At 42.6% G+C, this 17,546-nt stretch overlaps 1 protein-coding gene across 1 annotated transcript in view; it reads left to right on the top strand.

Moving 5' to 3' along the window:
* tiam1a (TIAM Rac1 associated GEF 1a) overlaps positions 1-17,546 on the top strand; it is a 55,299-nt gene that overhangs the window by 9,323 nt on the left and 28,430 nt on the right. The window contains exons 2-9 of the mRNA XM_069721026.1: positions 5,800-5,905; positions 8,384-9,039; positions 9,881-10,167; positions 11,310-11,582; positions 11,690-11,921; positions 12,819-12,991; positions 13,684-13,908; positions 15,378-15,563. Of these exons, the coding sequence (XP_069577127.1) occupies positions 8,391-9,039; positions 9,881-10,167; positions 11,310-11,582; positions 11,690-11,921; positions 12,819-12,991; positions 13,684-13,908; positions 15,378-15,563 (2,025 nt within the window). The 5' untranslated portion in view covers positions 5,800-5,905; positions 8,384-8,390. The remainder of the gene's footprint in view (positions 1-5,799; positions 5,906-8,383; positions 9,040-9,880; positions 10,168-11,309; positions 11,583-11,689; positions 11,922-12,818; positions 12,992-13,683; positions 13,909-15,377; positions 15,564-17,546) is intronic.

Raw genomic sequence — 17,546 nt, forward strand, 5'->3', positions numbered from 1 at the left:
ACAGGGACTAGTTTAGGTTGCACTCTGTAGCAGCAGCAGCAGCATGAAAAAGCTATACACACAGTCATTGACTCTCATGGGCCTCTCACTCAATAGAGGACTTGTGGTAGGAGATTTTTTTCTTTAAAATATGGTAATCCCTGACTGCTCCATGCTGCAGAGACAGTCAGCTGAAATCTGAGTTAAGGAGCGTGCAGCGTAAGCTCCTGGAAAGATGGAGGAGCGTGTTTAATGAGGTTAGTGACACTTGAGGAGCCAAGTGGAGGGAATTGGCTGGCAGTGAATACCACTGCCCTTTTTTCTTTTTCTTGACTTGGTCTTCGGCTGCCACACTGACCCAAAATCTAAAATCTTGTGTCATTTTACAGACTATATGATGCACCATAAGGCCATCTCTTTCCATCTGTTTTTAGTCTGTTTTCTTAAATTTGTATGTAGTTTCTCTTACTTTCTTCACTCTCTGTCACATGCTTCATTTGTCCAGGGACTGTCCGTGAATTTGCTTTGCTCCATCTATAACACAATCCTAAACTCTTTCTCCACTTCTCTGTTAGGAGATGACATATAGAGGGGATCCATCGTAGATGGATAACAATCATCTCATTTCCTCCCACTCCACTTTGTTCTGTCATTTTTATGCTTTGCCTCTGTGGTCTCGAAACGAGATTGTTCTTCAGGAAGGAATTACAATTTGTCTCTCACCAGTTAAAATAAATTAATGTTTGATTTAAAGAGCAGCCGCGACTCGTGCTTGCAGGCACAATGTTTGTGTATGTGCATGTGTGTGTTTAAGCTCAGAGTGGGGGGAGGTGGCGCGTGCCTTGTCAGATCCCGAAAGGATGAATAAGAAGCTAATCTCCCTCTTCCAGGGAATTCTGCTGGTGATGTCTCAGACGGCCCTGTCTCTGAGGGACTGTGGGAGTGCAGCGGAGTGTGCGCTCCCATCTCTACAATGGGATGTTTCCAAGCATATCTGACTCTTCACTCGGCATTAGATAGATAGTTCCTCCTCAGATGTGAACAATGCACACGCACCTAGGTGTGCCTGTGCAGACACGCACTCAGGAATAAGCCCCCGATCCTTATTTTGTTGGACCAGGAGCCTTCCTGCATCGAGGCCTTATTCCCATGTTATTCACGGTGTGTTTGTTATCTTTAAAAGCAGATTTGCTCAGCGTAAACAACAACAAGGAATCCCCAGTGTACATGCAAGCATGGTCACAAGTGTGTTTGTGTGTATATTTGTAGGTATGCGCAGGTGTGTATGCAAAACAGGGAAGTGTGGAGACGCTCTGATAAAGCCTTTTGCTAGACTCCCATGAAGTCTATTTTGACTTGTTTGGGAATTAACTTTTGCCCTTCCACAAAGTTGTTTACGCCACAGAGACGGTGTAAACCTCAGTGACTTCACTCCCTGCCTAGTGGGAGGGGGCACAGTAACAATTTGAGACATGTGAAAAGTGCGGGAAAAGGCCTAAGGGAAGGGTGAGTCCAGCGACTGCGTCATGTATTTTTTTTTAAGCTTGCTGGGGGGTGGTCGTGGCTTAAGGGTGTGGAGAAAGGTCAGAGAGCCGAGTCAAGCTGGGAGCTTCTCTGGTTACACCGGTGTCTATACTGGTCACCACTGTTGCAGTCTTCAGTACTGGTTGGAATTTTTTTCAACCATTTTTTTTGCCAAGTCAGTAGTTACAAAGACAAAAACACCACTGGGTGATAAGGATGAAACACGGCCTTAAATACTACTCTTGAAATGTCTCTTGAAATGTGAAGTTCTAGCAATATTGGCTACTAGTAACATCATTAATTGCATTAGTATTTAGTCTTTGGTTTAGGCAAATCTAAAGGGTTCTATCCAGGCTTTTAAAGTCCTAAAAAATGTTTTAGCACTGACAGAAACTGTCTTGTCTTTTGGACATGCTAATTTGTTAAAATGAACCCAAGATTTACACCCACGATGGAAGGACGAAAACATTTTCTACGGAGCCTACCCAGACCCATATATTCACGCATTGAATTTGGGTCTGGATACAACATGCTAGGTCTTTGCTGCTGATGTGTAACAGTGACTACTGGGTGGAAATGCAGCTATTATTGTGCTACAAATCATTTCAGTACTTCAAGACTAAAACACTTCATTCCACAATGAAACACACGGTGCACCAAATTAAACCTCATGACTCAAAGTCTTTAAAAAGACAAGTGATAACTTGCTTTCTTTGTGGATCCTGTTCAAATAATTTAAATAATTTAATGTACAGCAAGAGATAAAGACAGCAGTTCTGAAATTAAATTAAGCAAATTCTGGTAGTCATTTTCACTACAATGCTCTTGTGCAAAATTACAGCCCATTTAAGTTCTACATTGGTAGTGTACTGTAAAAAAAAAATACTGCACCAGTCCTTGGGGGAATGATTTCATTTAATAAAAGTGCTTAGTTATTTCAGAATCTAAAACAAGTGTCTGACTTTAACAGCCCCTACAGAATGTGGTCTAGACTATGACAGTGATGAGACATGTTTTGTTTGGCTTCATTCACAGCACAGAAGTGCACATCCATGTCGTATGTGTGGTTTGAGTGTGCAGAGCTGAGTTGTGTGTCATGTTGGGTGGAGTTGTGAGACAGGTGCAGAGATAAAAAGACTGGCAAGGGGAAGTAGGGTGTGCCTGCTCCATGGCTGTTCTGACAGGCCTTTGGTATTTTTCCAAAGAGCGTGAGAGCATGCGTGTGCGCGGAAAACTGGCTCATATTTCTCCTGGGATCGTGCAGGTGTGTGACTGGAAGCATGTCTGCCTTTATGCCATTGTACTCCAGTGTGTGCCGGAGAAAAGTACCAGCTTGCATATGTGTATGGGTGTCATTTGTTCATGTGTTAGGTGATAGACGTGAGGGCCTATAGGTGTTGAGCATCTTTTCTAATTCGGCCGTTGCGATGTGGCAATATGGGTTTGACAGCTCCAGTTCAGTTGTTAAATGGCTCATCCAGTCCCAGTGCAACGGTCAGCGTCGTCTTTGTCTCGCTCTGATTTTGGGATTTAGACTCAGCCAGAGGTGCTTTCCCCTCTTTGCTCAAAAAAGAGCACATCTGCTCTTTGAACATGTTGGTAGTGACGAATTTAGCAAATATAAATCAAATATAGGGTTTAAAATGAAGTTTAGGGTCTTAATATTTTGTTAAAGTTGCATTTAACCAGTATGGAATTTTGTTTTCTTCAACATTGTTCTTTGTCCCTTCTCTCTCAGTGTGTGTGTGTGTGTGTGTGTGTGTGTGTGTGTGTGTGTGTGTGTGTGTGTGTGTGTGTGTAGGTGTGTATGTGTGTGTGTGTAGGTGTGTATGTGTGTGTGTGTTCTCTCTGTGAGTGGGCATGTCTGCATGGTAATGATGCTTCGGCTGCTGTTGCGCAGGCCATTGTGTTAATACACTCTCTCAACGTGTTAATATACTCCGCAAATGAGAGGCTGCGAGAAAGAGAGAGAATAATTATGTTTCCCCTTTTGTCTCGGCTCCCTCAATTAAGCCTGAAGAGAGGCAGACACAGCACATGTCTACTTATCCACTTAAAGCTCAGCAACAATAGGACCTCCCAATTTCTCTCTCTTTATCTCCCCCTGTCTCTCGTTCACATTCTGTATTTTCTTCCTCCCCGTTTTCTCTCACTTTTCCCTATCAAACTTCTATTCATAGCACAGTACCCGATATATATATTTTTTGTCTCCTTTTCCCTTCTCTGTCTGTACCAACCTCAGCGCCCTCACTCCTCATGTGTTTTGCCTCCAGCCTTGCCTCACCTCTCTGCTCTACACGGGAGACTAAACATTTTGGAAGGTACACAGCCAGAGGAAAGGCAGTGGTTTGATTTCCCCTGTGTTGTGTCAGACAGGATTGGTTTGTTTGTTTGGCCTGTGTGTTTTTCACCTCCCCTTCACTAGACTGAGACACAGAGTGCGCTATATGGCTGGGCAACAGTAATGCACAGTCAATGAAAGGGTCATCAACAGTAAAACACCTGCATTTGTTTTGTTTTTTTACAAACCAAATGCTGTATTTTTGTGTGTGATTGTGTGTGTGGACAGCTGTCTTTTAAGAGTGGGTTATTTCTCTCTACTCATACATATTCACAAACTAAATCATTTAGATGATGAGGTCCTGTGTTTTTGTCAAAAACGTACTCCGATTTTAAATTGAAAAAGGAAAGCAGGACGAGCTCCAAAATAAATATTCAGCAGTGTGTGTGCATCATGTGTTTCTGCTTATTTTGGGGTGGGGGCTGGAGATCGGGGTGGAGATCACATGGGTCGGCCTCATCAGGACAGAAAGGATGGAGGAGACATGTGAAATAAAGGGAGTGAGTTAGAGAAGGAGGAGGAGAAGTTTCGGGGTCGAGTTAGGCTTATATAACAGCTTTGCACAGCTGGGGCGAAAAGGTGCTGCATTTTAAATACATGAACACACATGCTGGCATGGTGCAGTGGCAGAGTTGACTAGTGGAACAAAACACTGTTCTTTTTTTCCATGAAAGGCCCTTTCTACTTCTCCTTTTCTGAACTATCATTTTTGTCTTTTCACAGAACTATAATACAGTTGATTTATGGTGTTTCTGCCCGGGGAATAAACAAATCAACAGCGTTAGCAACAATAATCTGATAACATACATAATAAAAATAGCAGCTGCAGTCAAAGTTAGGTGAAAGTAAGATTTTACTCATTCCAGCACTGGAGAAGCTTCTTTTGCATTTGAATAAAAAAAAAAAAGAAAAAAAGAAAAGAAATGTCTGTGTAAAATGACTCACCAGATGTGAAGGCTCTAAACAGAGCCTGTGCTGATGGCCATCTGCTTTTTAACTGATAAAGGCTGTCTTATTCTTGTTTTTTACAGAAGAATAAGAACAATTCTCTTCCATCATTTTCCTGCTTATTGGCTTCTCACACCAGTCAAATCTGACAATTGCTGTGTTTGGAGCATTGAGGGCAGCAGGTAGTCGAACATCTGCTTCTGAATCCTGACGAACTGATCAAGATCATCAATAATATCTGCTTTGTTTTAAGTGAAAACAGCACTGGTTGAGAACTGAAAATATCTGCACACAAGCAGGCATTCTGGCTCTTGCATACCTTCATACACAATACCTAGCACATTATGGAAATCTTGGTCTACCCTAAGCGGCTCAGGGCTGGTATTAGAGAAAATTAGGTCGTGTTGGCAAGGATCATTTAATTGAGTCTTAAGCAGAAAATCATACTCCATAGCTTCTTTCATCTTCTGTCATTTTACCAACAGTGTGTGAGTGTTTGTGTGCGTGTGCGCGCACTTCTCTTTGTCTACAGGGAGATGAGGGGTGTTTTCCCAAAATGGTTTGTGCACATGCCCATACATGGCTGTGTGGTGTCAGGTGGGCAAGGAGTTTCAGGGTAGAATTCAAAGAAACTGTGGTTGTTTGTGAGCGCCCCCCCCCCCCCCCCCCCCCCCCACACACACACACACACCCTCAGGCTCAGACAATACCTCTGTGCTTTGTTTCAGATGAGCGCTGTGCATGTGTGTGTATTTGATGCTGTGTTTATTGCCTTTCATTGTGTACATCTTCTCATTCTCTAAACTCCCTTTCTAGGGCGCTTCATAGCTTTACTCCCAACTTTACTCCACCTGCTTTATGTAACACACCTGGCAGGTCCTGCTGCAGTATAGCTCCTTCCTCTTCTCGTCTTCGCTCGTCTCCTCTGTGCGCGTTTGACACATCCGGTCACTTTGAAGTTGTAAGAGCTCCACTAAAACACTTCTCTCTGTTGTTGTTTCTCACAGGGCAAACTGACACCAGCCTATGAGGTTGTTTGGAGGATCATGCGGTCGGTGAAAGATGACGCAGCACTGATGTGAGGAAACCGGTGATGCGGCTGCTTAACCATAGGTAACCACAGCTCTTACACCGTGGTGTCCCGGCACTGCCCCAATCATCACAAGTTGGTCGATTTTTCATGGAAACAAAGCTTAATAAACAAAGCTGCTTTATTTGTTTTAGTCATGTGAAGTAACCTATCAGTTGTAGATGTGTTTTTAAGGCTCGATAGTCCACATACGAAGACAAATTATTTGTCAGTGTCTCTCTGAAGTTTGAGCCCACACTGAGAACCTGATGGTGTGGGTTTGATGCTGTGTGACTCACAGAGGACGAACCGATCTGACAGCAGTTGACTCAGCAGTTTCATGTGCTTGTGTAACACAGAGCATGAAATGAAGCGGGCCGCTGCGATAACTTCATGATCAACAGAATGCAGCCAAATCTGATTTCTTTGATCGTTTGAAGCCTCTTGGGAATCTGTCTGATGCATAATTTTAACACCACTAAGGGAGAAAAGTGCTGCAGTAAGAAATGCCCAACAAGCCGACAGTCATTCATCACTGTCAAAAGTGCACTGTGCAGAAGACTTTAATCAGGCAACATTTAGAGATTTGCAATGCGATTTGCAAGACTTAAATTAGAAACAAAGGAAAATTAGGACTTTAGGCATTTAAAAATGAAAAAGTGTTTGTAGTCGCTAAAAAAGTAAAGGGAAAATTTTGATGCATTTTGAGTAGTTTAATGAGACAAACCAGGAAACATGGGACACTGTGTGAGCTGTCTTTATGCTCTAAATAAGTTATTAGCATACTTTCTTTTGTCCTTGTTCTACCCCATTTGAGTGTGCTGCACAGAGCAAATTAACAAACAACAAAGTCCATTAAAAGTAGGCAAAAACTAGCGTAGGAATGTCCACCGATTTGGACACCTGATCTCATTTGCCTGACAGTTTAAGTACCCAAGGCGTTCACTGAGTTTTAACCCACCAACGTTAGTTAATGAGCCATTAAATGATACTCACTCTTGTATCACAGTAATGGACGTTTCCAGTTATAACTGCTTGTGATATAGGAAACATTTAGCACAGTTAATCGTTTGTCAGATCACAATATAAATCCTAGAGCAGAATCTTTTCTAAGATCTTCAACCTTTCAACCTTTTTGCAGGATCCAGCTTTGTTTAGATTGCAGGCGAGTGCCTTATATGTTTCTGACAATGTCATTAAAGGACAAGCCCCTCAGTAATGAATGAAGGCCTGGATATACTCCCTGGTAGACGCGTGCACTTGTAGACACCACAGATGCGTAGTAGTTCTGTTTATAGTACCTTCTGAAGTCTGAATCCACACATGAGCGATAGATTTGTGTCTGCAGGGAGATGTATTCCCAAACTTGGCCTTCCCTCTCGGTTTCCCTTTACAAATTGTTGGACATTTGATCCTTATTCTAGTTCTTTGAAAATTCATTGTAGAGATGTGATGGATCCCTTCACACATCCTCTCTTCAAATTCAGCATCCATTTTTCACTGCAATTGCCGTTGATGTCTTTAGTGTAGTTGCTGCGCTGGCAAGTGTGCACTGTCACAACAAATTGGAGGAGTCTCCACACAGAACCTACGTGTTAGTGTTGATATTTAGGTCATGAGGACCCTCGCAGACATGGAAAGTATAGTACTGGCTTTAATCAATAAAGATTATAAAGACAGATTTGGCAGCTTTGGCCACAGACACTTAACTTTAACAAGTATTAAGGCTTGATATCTCCCCCACCTGAAAGGACAATGCAATGTGTTTTCTATTCGTATTTCTTTAAAAAGTCTACACTCAGTACTTTTAGTCACACTCAAAGTGTGTTCTTGTGTTGATTTGCCTGCGCTCCCCAAAGCCACCAGCCCACATACAAAGTAAATTGAATCAGTGAATAAAAGATCATTTACAAACAGCTGGCAGATACATGTTGTCTGAAATCTATGCTGCTCCCTGTTCATTTGATACTATTCACTCAATTATAAAGCAAAAGATGGATGTGGCACACCAACTGTTAGAAGTTGGATGTGGGGCTCTCCACCTTGTGGTTTGAGACTCATTGTTTGTTTGCTATTTTGTTTTCACTAGATATGACAACATTTAATGAACTATTGCAGCCATGCTCTCTCTTATCAATGGTACTGATTGTGCTTTCATGCTACTTTATGAGTGTTTCATAGGTGTGTTTTTATGTTGTTTGTAAGCCTCTAACCAAAGAAATTCTGTCTTTGTGTGCTTTGAATCTTGAAAATGGTGTCATTGACTTGGTGAGAGGTTGATAATCTTAATGAATACAAATACAGGCATAAATCTTGTTCAGATTGCTGCCAAGTATGAATTTAGGTAATTCATGTCCCAGTTAATAAATGCAGACATGATATATATGTCACAGATATGCCAGAGATCAGTAAATATATTTTTTTTAAAGTCCCCAACGTCTGAGCTTATAAGAATTAGTTCCAGCCTAAATTAAAGGAGAATGGGAACATTGTTTCACAGAAACTTCTTCCTAATTCCACAGTTGAATCATGGGAAATGTGGAGAGTCAGAATGGGAATAGTGGTTTCTATGGTGATGTGACGGGACATCTCTCCCGTAAGCACACGTCCCGCTCATTCCGCCTCACCAGCAAGCAGCCGATCACCCGGCGCTCAAGGCACTCTTCATCAGTGAAACAGGAACACAGAAACTCTGAAGCCTCAACTCGCTCCTCCAGCACCCCAAGCATCCCACAATCCTTAGCAGAGAACGGACTGGAACTTTTTAACGCAGCAGATGAGTTTGGAGACTTTGGTATCAACCCTCACTGGACACAGCGCGTTGCCATGACAATGAGGCCGGAGTCCTATCAGCACGATGACGACCCATTGGCGACGCCAACTCCGGAGACGTCAGAGGCAGACACTGTGGCTCAGGATGGAGGAGAGGACTCAATGGGGGAGGGGGAGGGAGACGTTATGGGAGAGGAAAGGTACCTCCAGCGAATGACGGAGGGCCCTCGAGAGGAAGGGAGTTTTAAAAAAAAGCGGTCGAAGTCGGCAGACATGTGGAGAGAAGACAGCATGGAGTTCTCTCTGTCTGACCTGAGCCAGGAGCATCTGACCAGCACCGAGGAGATGATCGACGGAGGAGAGGAAGAGGAAGAGGAGCAGTTTGCATGCCCCAGAGGCAGCGCAGGTGAGGATGGTAAACGCACAGCACACAAAAGATTTTTGGACCAATTTTGAAACCATTTTCATTGACTACATTAGTGCAAATTATTCTTCCATTTGCATGACTAGAAGATAAGTCTTGAACTCATAATAAAGTTTCTGGATTTCTCCCAAGTATATTGTTGTAAAAAAAAAAAGAAAAAAGGTCCATTGTGGCAGTCCAACAAATGGTGACTGACAGGTGAAAAGAAGTTCATAAATCTGAGGTGTTGATTTGATTAGCTGTACAGTTGATGAGGGGGATGCAGGTGGGAAACATTGCAGGTACTCACTGAGTAGGAAAAACATTATTCGAGAAAATCTGCTGATTGAATGTTAGATGCCATCCATCAATTGCAGCAGCTCAGTTGATCACAGGGTTGTTAGCTTAACTGGCACTGTGCAGGAGCTGCGGGAATTCAGCGTGACAGCAGGCGGTAGCTGGTAACTTAGCTGCTGAAGGTCTGAGCGCTGCCATAAGTGGTCGGGTAGCTCAGAATAATGCACGGGCTGGCTACACAGACACACACACGCACACAGACTCACAATCACTCACAAAAATCATACAGATTCACAGAAGGACGCAGACACACATGGACAAGGATCAATATGGCATAGTAATGTGAAAGTAACTGACAGTTATCAAAATGCACTAAACTCACCTTGCTAACACACACACACACACACACACACACACACACACACACACACACACACACACACACACACACACACACACACACACACACACACACACACACACACACACACACACACACACACACACACACACACTCCCCTACAATAACCACCTGTGTATGTTCCAGGCTCAGCTGAAAGGGCATCGTCTCTGGACCATCTGTGCAGCCAGCAGAGTCCTGGCCTCAGGGGACAGAGGAGCCGTTACGCTAAAAAACGTAGAGAAGCCGTCTGCGATGGAGACAGAAAAGGAGAGGAGGGGTTGATGTCTCCAACCGATGAGGATGGTGGCGGCTATGGAGCATTCACGCTCCCATGCCGACGCTCCCACTGCCTTTCCGAGGGCTTGGTGGGGCTTGGGATCGCGGCTGCACCGTGCCCTGCCTTCCAGGGAAGACGAGCACAGACTACTCAGGTTTGATCACGTTAAAATATACTCAGGAAACAAAAGAGCAATTGAGCTAAATGTCTTCTTTGTCTACTTTTGTCTGGAATTCTGTCTTTCCTTTCCATAAACTTAGAATGATAGAGGACTTGCCAGTGGTGTCGAAGTTCAGGGGATTCACAGGCAACAGTCAATTGAGCAATTAACATTTTGTTGACAACCGGAGATATTTCCGCTGTGTATTCTGCAGCTGTGTGTATGCATGTTATGTGTATGCACATCCAAGCATGTGTGTATATTTATGCTGCTGGGAAGGGGATTACAAGGAGTCAGATAGAAATTCGCTGTGGGGCTTGTTATTCCCCACACACTGTCCTTACACGCATAAATATACACAACAAAGCACATGTTGAACATTATTTAGAAGATTTTCTCATGATCTTACTGAAGTAGATTAACTCAAAAGATTAAGAGATAAAGCAAAGTCAGGGTAATGTATCACTAAAAAGGAAGTTAATAAGAGATTCAATAGACAAAAATAAGACTATATCAGTAGAACAAAGAATTACTGTATGTTTTCTATAATTTTCACGTGTCATTGATACAAATTTTTTTTTAAAAAGCTACCAAATAAAAAGGAAATATAAAAATAGGGAACCAGGCTTTTCTTTCAACTCATTCCCAGAACCCCCAAGCACCCTTGGATAGCAGATCACCCTAAGTGCTTATTATAAATTCATCTAGCCGGGTGGAGGGGGTTGTTGGATATAAATAGACCGACAACACAGCAAAACAAAGATTAAAAAAAAAGCACAGAAGGAGACTCAGTTTGGTGAAAGGACAGAAAACCTCCTGCTCAAAGTGAAAAGCTTTCTTTTATGAGGAATACGTGGAAAAACCTGTGTACAAACAAGACACTGAGATGCAAAAAAGCAATGGAGCAACATGCTTACACACACATATGTAAGCCCAGAAAACTCTTGTGTAGCCTGAGCTGTCAGGTTGATTTGAGAGAAATAACTTCTTGCATTATGTAGACTGGCAAATTAGTTATTCAGGTCAGTCAGACTGTGACTTCTCTCTGTCTGTACTTATAACGTCACTAGTTTATATTTGGGTTATTCACATACATTGACCATCCCCGAATAAATCAGTTCTGTTTCTGGTGACAGGACATCTCGGCCGTTTTGGGCGAGGGAAGCGAGTACGGCGACAGTGGGATCGATGGCGTTGCCACGGAGATAGATGGGGACGGAGAGTTGGTGTCCAGGCGATGTAAGGCCATGTCGGCCTCATTCTCAGTGTACTCAGCCACTGAGAGCAGTGTTTTCAACGGGAGCGACAGCGGCAGCAGCAGCGCAGGAGGAGGAGAAGGAAGAGGGGGTGAAGGAGGCAGGGGGGGAGTGTATGAAAACTTCCGTAAGGAGCTCGACAATCAAGCCTGGGTGAGTTACTCTTCACCTGTGTGTGTATGTGTATTTCTTTAAAATACAGATGTGTACGATTGATTTACTGTGTTTCTAATCCTGTCATCTTTCACTCACATTCTCAGACAAATCAGGGCAGAGACTGCACGGAGGAGGCAGGTTCTGCTGTAAGTGATGAGCAGAGCAGCGGCACGCTCAGTAGTGCGTATCCCTCGGACACTCTGATGGGCTGTGCGCAAGGCACAGTCAGGAAAGCAGGGGCTCTGGCTGTGAAGAACTTCTTGGTTCATAAGAAGAACAAGAAGGTGGAACCTGCAACAAAGCGCAAGTGGAAACACTACTGGGTTTCCCTGAAAGGTGTTGCATGAAGTCACTACTTTTATGATGAAGATTTGTTTTATCTGTATTTGATACTTGGGGAACAGTGGGGAATGGCAGAAATTGTGGGGCAACGGACTGCAGGTCTCCTCCACATTCCAACTGAGGACATTGTGTTGACAGGGTGTGCACCTAAGAGCTTGATGCCATCAAGAGGCTCCTCGTGAGCTCTCAAATGAACACAGACACTGTTTTCCATGCGCTAAATTGCTTCTGCAACTGAAAATATATCAACCAATTAATGTATTTAGATACCTAATATACCCTTTACTTTTGGTCTGCTGATCAGTTTGATAGTAAAAGGAACAAATGACCAAACGTGTCACTTTTAACAAAATCTCGCAGCTCCACCGTCACTTTGAGATAAGCATCTCCCAAACAGTCTCTCATGTTAGACCATAATCGCATCAGTCTTAACACAGTCCATGCCCTTGGTTGTCACCCCTGCTGTCCTCTCTCACACTCTTCTGTGTGGCCTTGCATTTCCTCTCCTCAGCCTCATCACAATTTAATTTTACGCTGGGATCCGTGTCTAATCCAATCTCGTTCTATTGAAATGCACAAGATACAGCATCTGCAGCTGCCTGCCTCCACTGTTTCTGTCCACCAGCCTAAAAATAAATAAATGTGCCTCATCTTCATGACCCCATGTTAGAAGTTTGCACCAATAACTTACAATGTTGGTGCATAATTGTAATGTTTTTGTTATTAGGTTGTATAAATTCAAATTAGCAATATAACATTGATATACTCTACTTTTTTTTTTTTTTTTTTTTTTTCAGTTTTTGTTGTATTTTTGAATGCATGTTCAGACATTTATATCAGCTGGTAAATCTAGTACTTAATGTGACCTCTTTCTTTTCTGTCTTGTTCAAGGCTGCACCCTTTTCCTGTATGAGTCAGATGGACGTTCTGGTATCGACCATAACAGCGTTCCTAAGCATGCGTTGTGGGTGGAGAACAGCATTGTCCAGGCCGTACCTGAACATCCCAAGAAGGACTTTGTCTTCTGCCTCAGCAACTCAGTGGGAGATGCTTTCCTCTTCCAGGTAAAAGAGGCTGTGGAATTTAAAACACACATGTGACATAACACTTCTGTTCCTTTCAAAACAAAAGGGGAAGGGAAGTATTTTACGCAAACTTACAATTAAGCAACAGTAGTTTTGTACACTATATAGTCCTTAACCAAAAGGGGGTCCACAGTTTTTCAGTCACTTCATCGTCTTTTGGGACTACATGACAACATCAAAACAACAGGAGAGTCAGATGGATGTAAATAGGAAGAGAGATCATTTCCCCTGGGTGATTTGTGTGTGTGTGTTTGTGTGTGGCACACAAATACATGACCTTTAGCCAATGTGTGGTAGATAAGACAGTCCGGTGTCCATGTGTTTGTTTTGTGTTTGACATGTTTAAAGGCCACACTGTCATACAGTGACAGTGATCCGCCACAGTGAGCATTGTGTGATATTAAAATATGTCTATTTATATGCATGACAGCTCTCCACAGAGACATTCAATCCATGAATAGGAAGATAAGTAATAAAATGATGATGAGATTATAGTGGCCACCTTCCTCCAGAGGCCGATATTGGGACTCCTACTTCAATTCTTTCAGCTGTCAGTTTCTTAATTTCATCTCCTCTCTATTGTTACCTTGTTTTGTTAAGCCCTTCGACATATTCTTCAAAGATTTCACCAGCTACCCCCCCCCCCTTTTTTTTTTTCCTTGTCTTGGCAGACATCCGCCCAAACAGAACTGGAGAACTGGATCACAGCAATCCACTCTGCATGTGCTACTGCTCTCGCTCGGCAGCACCACAGGGAGGACACCGTGCGACTGCTGCGAACCGAGATCCGTAAGCTGGAGCAGAAGATTGACATGGACGAGAAGATGAAGAAAATGGGAGACATGCAGCTTTCCACCGTCACTGACGGCAAGAAGAGAAAGACCATACTTGAGCAGGTATGGAGGTAAATGGGGAGCTGAATTGTGCGTCAGGAACTCTGTAGTAAGACAAAAATAACACCCGTTAGACACAAGAGAAAGTCTCAGTGTCAGAAAACCTTTTTTTATGCTGTCATACTGCAAATTAGTAAAACTTTCCATCCCTGTGATGCTGATATGAACCAGGTTTGTGATCTCTACTTGTATCTCTAGCTTCCAGTTGACTTGACTGAAAACATCTCAGGGGCTTTACAGATACACATCTCTGTAACTTTGAACTGCACTGCTGCTTTCACACGCTGAAATCTCTGTACTAAATCATCTATACTGAGTGGCGTCATCCACACAAAATGTTCTTAAGGAGCCCGTCCAACCACAGATGTTTTCAAATATCCCAACTGGTGCTCATTTATAAAACACATGCAAGTGCAGCATAATGCAGAATATCCAGAACACATGCTGAAACACATGGAACACATACATTAGCAAGCAGGTGAACCTAAAGTCTCCTGATAATCCTTCTATATTTAATAGCTGTTTTGAAAAGAGACACAGATACATTTTGAAAGCTTTTCTAGGATCAGTTTGGTTCACTTTCCATGAAGCAGAGCTTTATTCCTTTTCCATGCAAGTCTGGAGTTGCTGATTGTTAAAGTAGCCCTACATGTAAACATTGGAATCAAGCTTAAGAACGTGATCATTAATAATAGGCCTACTTGTCTGAGCAAGTCTTTATGTATTTATGTGTGTGGTATTTGGTTGATAGAGAAACAAACTTTACATAAAAAGCACCATGAAGTGGTGAATGTCAATCATGCAGAACAATTGCCATTCATGAGAAAGCACTCTGATTGCCTACAATTAAGGCACATTTACTAAAACTGGCATCAAAGGAGAAAAGAAAACCTCAACCTGAGTAGTAGGTTATATCATCATTTTACTCATTTCAAGATCCATATCTGTAACCATAATAATTTACTGAGTTTATGTTAATAGACATAATGCTCAGAAACTGCCATATTGTATTTTTGAAGTGAAAAGACTCAAAGAAAGAGCAGTTGTATTTATTTGTATAAACAAATGGGTAATGACAACAACCAGTGCATATTATATTGCATAAGTTTAGTTTGTGTTTCATGAGTGTCCCTGTATTCCACCTCCCACGGCCCACCCTGTGATACATTGCACACAGCACAGCAGGTCGGCAAATGGTGGGGGTTGTGTTGGTGAGTAATACCTCTCCACAGGGGCAGCAGCACTCCCACATCTCACTCCTCTTGAAAGGACCAAATAACCATCGAACACAAAGTCATCTTTTATGCATAGTTAAGCTTTTTTTGTGTTCTTTATCACCCTTGTGGGTTTCATTAGTGGCCAAATATGGAGGCATTTGATAGATGAATCTGGATCATATCAGCAAAGATTGCTTATGTTGCATAATCACAAATACATCACTGTCGCTTTTTACTCATCTTTCTCACTGTTAGATCTTCCTGTGGGAGCAGAACTTGGAGCGGTTCCACATAGAACTCTTCCGCTGTCGCTGCTACCTGGCCAGTCTGCAGGGCGGCGAACCCCCCAATCCCAAACGCCTACTGGGCTTCGCTTCCCGTCCCACCAAACTGGCCATGGGACGACTGGGCATCTTCTCTGTTTCTTCCTTCCATGCACTGGTAGGATTAAATCTGTCTCTGCGCTATGCACATTAATGCACACACATTTTTTTTGTAATGGTGTCTGACTGCTCACTCAGGTATCTCCCAACTTGCTTTAATTTTGCTCCCAAACCTAATCAGAGCTCGGAGCTTAATCGGAAACTCAAACTCTGCCCCACGTGTCGCTACATGTTCCACTCGGCATTGCGTGAGAGTTTCCCAACTGTCTACCCTCAATAGCAGCCCAGCTTGGAGAGTGGGTGTGTTTATTTGGCTAGAAGCGTCTTGTCACATACGCCTACTGAAAGCAAGAATTGCTGCTTGCCTGACAAATTTTCAAACAAATAGATACTGCATGTAACCCAAGGTGAAAACCCAACTGAACAAGCAAGGTCTACTGGTTTGATTCTGACACTGGCCCAAAGCAGGGCATGAGCAAAGTGGAGCCGGTTGTCACCCCAAATCAGCCCAAGTCAAAATATGCATGAATAAGGACCAAAGCTTGCTCACTTTTCTCACATCTCTCTCAAGTCGGAGCAGAAGTGTCGGTCTGAATTATCTGCCAACCTGGCCAACCTCATGATGTATGTCATATTCATCCTTTAATTTACTCTGTGAAAAGTCATTTCAAGTAACTTTGACAACCCAAAAACCTCAGCTGTGACTTCTAACTCTTATCTCAAGTGTAACCAAAATCCAAACTTTCCTTTTAAGAAAGTAAAACAAAAAGCAAATACATCCTAACGCTGGAAACCTATGCTCATCTTTTTTTTCTTACATTTGACCTGTCACCAGATTGGTACAGTACATACTGAGATTTACACCCTTACACACTGTCCTCACTGCCACATTCAGATCATTCTCATACAAACTGTCCTGAAAGCTGGAGATAAAATGCCAATGCCAATTTGTTCTCATCAATTGCTGTCGTCTGTTTTCGCCTTTGGCTTAAAGCCAAGGTATTAGCTCACTGCTCTACACTGTGTGTGTTGTCATCTTGAGCACTCCAAGAATGTACAGAAGGGAACAGCACCATAGATGGAATGATGTATATGCTTCCGTGTATCATGCGGCTGTTTGCTATCGTCCAGGAAACAAAGAGCAAAGCGGAGAAGAGGTGGAAGCAAATATCTCTGTTGGCCAGTTTCATACTAGCAGGCAATCGGATAAGCCAAACATACACTAGCACACATGCACACACATGCACACACATGCACACACACAACATCAGACATTGACAGTGGTTTTTTTTTTGTGATTGGTGGATCAATATAAACTCTGTTAGTAAGCTGCCATCCCCGAGGCACTTTCCCACAAACAGGCTTAACACTCTCTGCCCCTTGCCCTCCCCTTCCTTTTACTGCCTACACCCTCACTTCCTTTGTCTGTGTCTATCTCCCTCTGTCTCTCTCTCTCCTTTTCCTTATCTGACTTTTTTTTTTTCCTGCTATCTTTCTTCATGCTTTCATCTTTTCTGTCTCACCCTTCTCTATTTTCCTTCCCTTTGTGTTCTTTATCATGTCCCTTTTTCTTCCCTGTTTTAAACTTTGTAATTGCATTTATCAACTATTGCTATAAATGAGCACATTTATGAGGATAGTCACATATTTGCTACACGTAAAACGACACTTTAAATGATTTACATTGAATTGAAATACATTTACAGAATAAAGAACAGAGCGTGGCAACTAATTAATGAAATACAAAAGTGTTCGAATGAACTAATTCATTTTGCCTGCAGCAAAATTGACTGTACTCTCTCTCAACTCTGCAGTTTTTTCCTCTGTCACAAAAGGAATATTTCTAAGTTTGTCTGCCTTTACTTTCTCCATTAATACCTTCTATTCATTGGGGTTTGTTATTATCTTTGGCCAAAAGAGACAGCGTAATAAAATAGGCAGGAAAAAGGCCCTTTGCACACAGCTTAAATAAGAGGACTCTTGAAAACAGTTTGAGCTGTTATGCTTGATGTGTGTGTGTCTCATGAGCAGTGACTCGAGA

This window comes from Brachyistius frenatus, unplaced genomic scaffold (genome assembly GCF_029030835.1).
Source record: "Brachyistius frenatus isolate BFR_SWC_R1_liver_20210118 unplaced genomic scaffold, ASM2903083v1 Contig_5, whole genome shotgun sequence".
Taxonomy (NCBI): domain Eukaryota; kingdom Metazoa; phylum Chordata; class Actinopteri; family Embiotocidae; genus Brachyistius; species Brachyistius frenatus.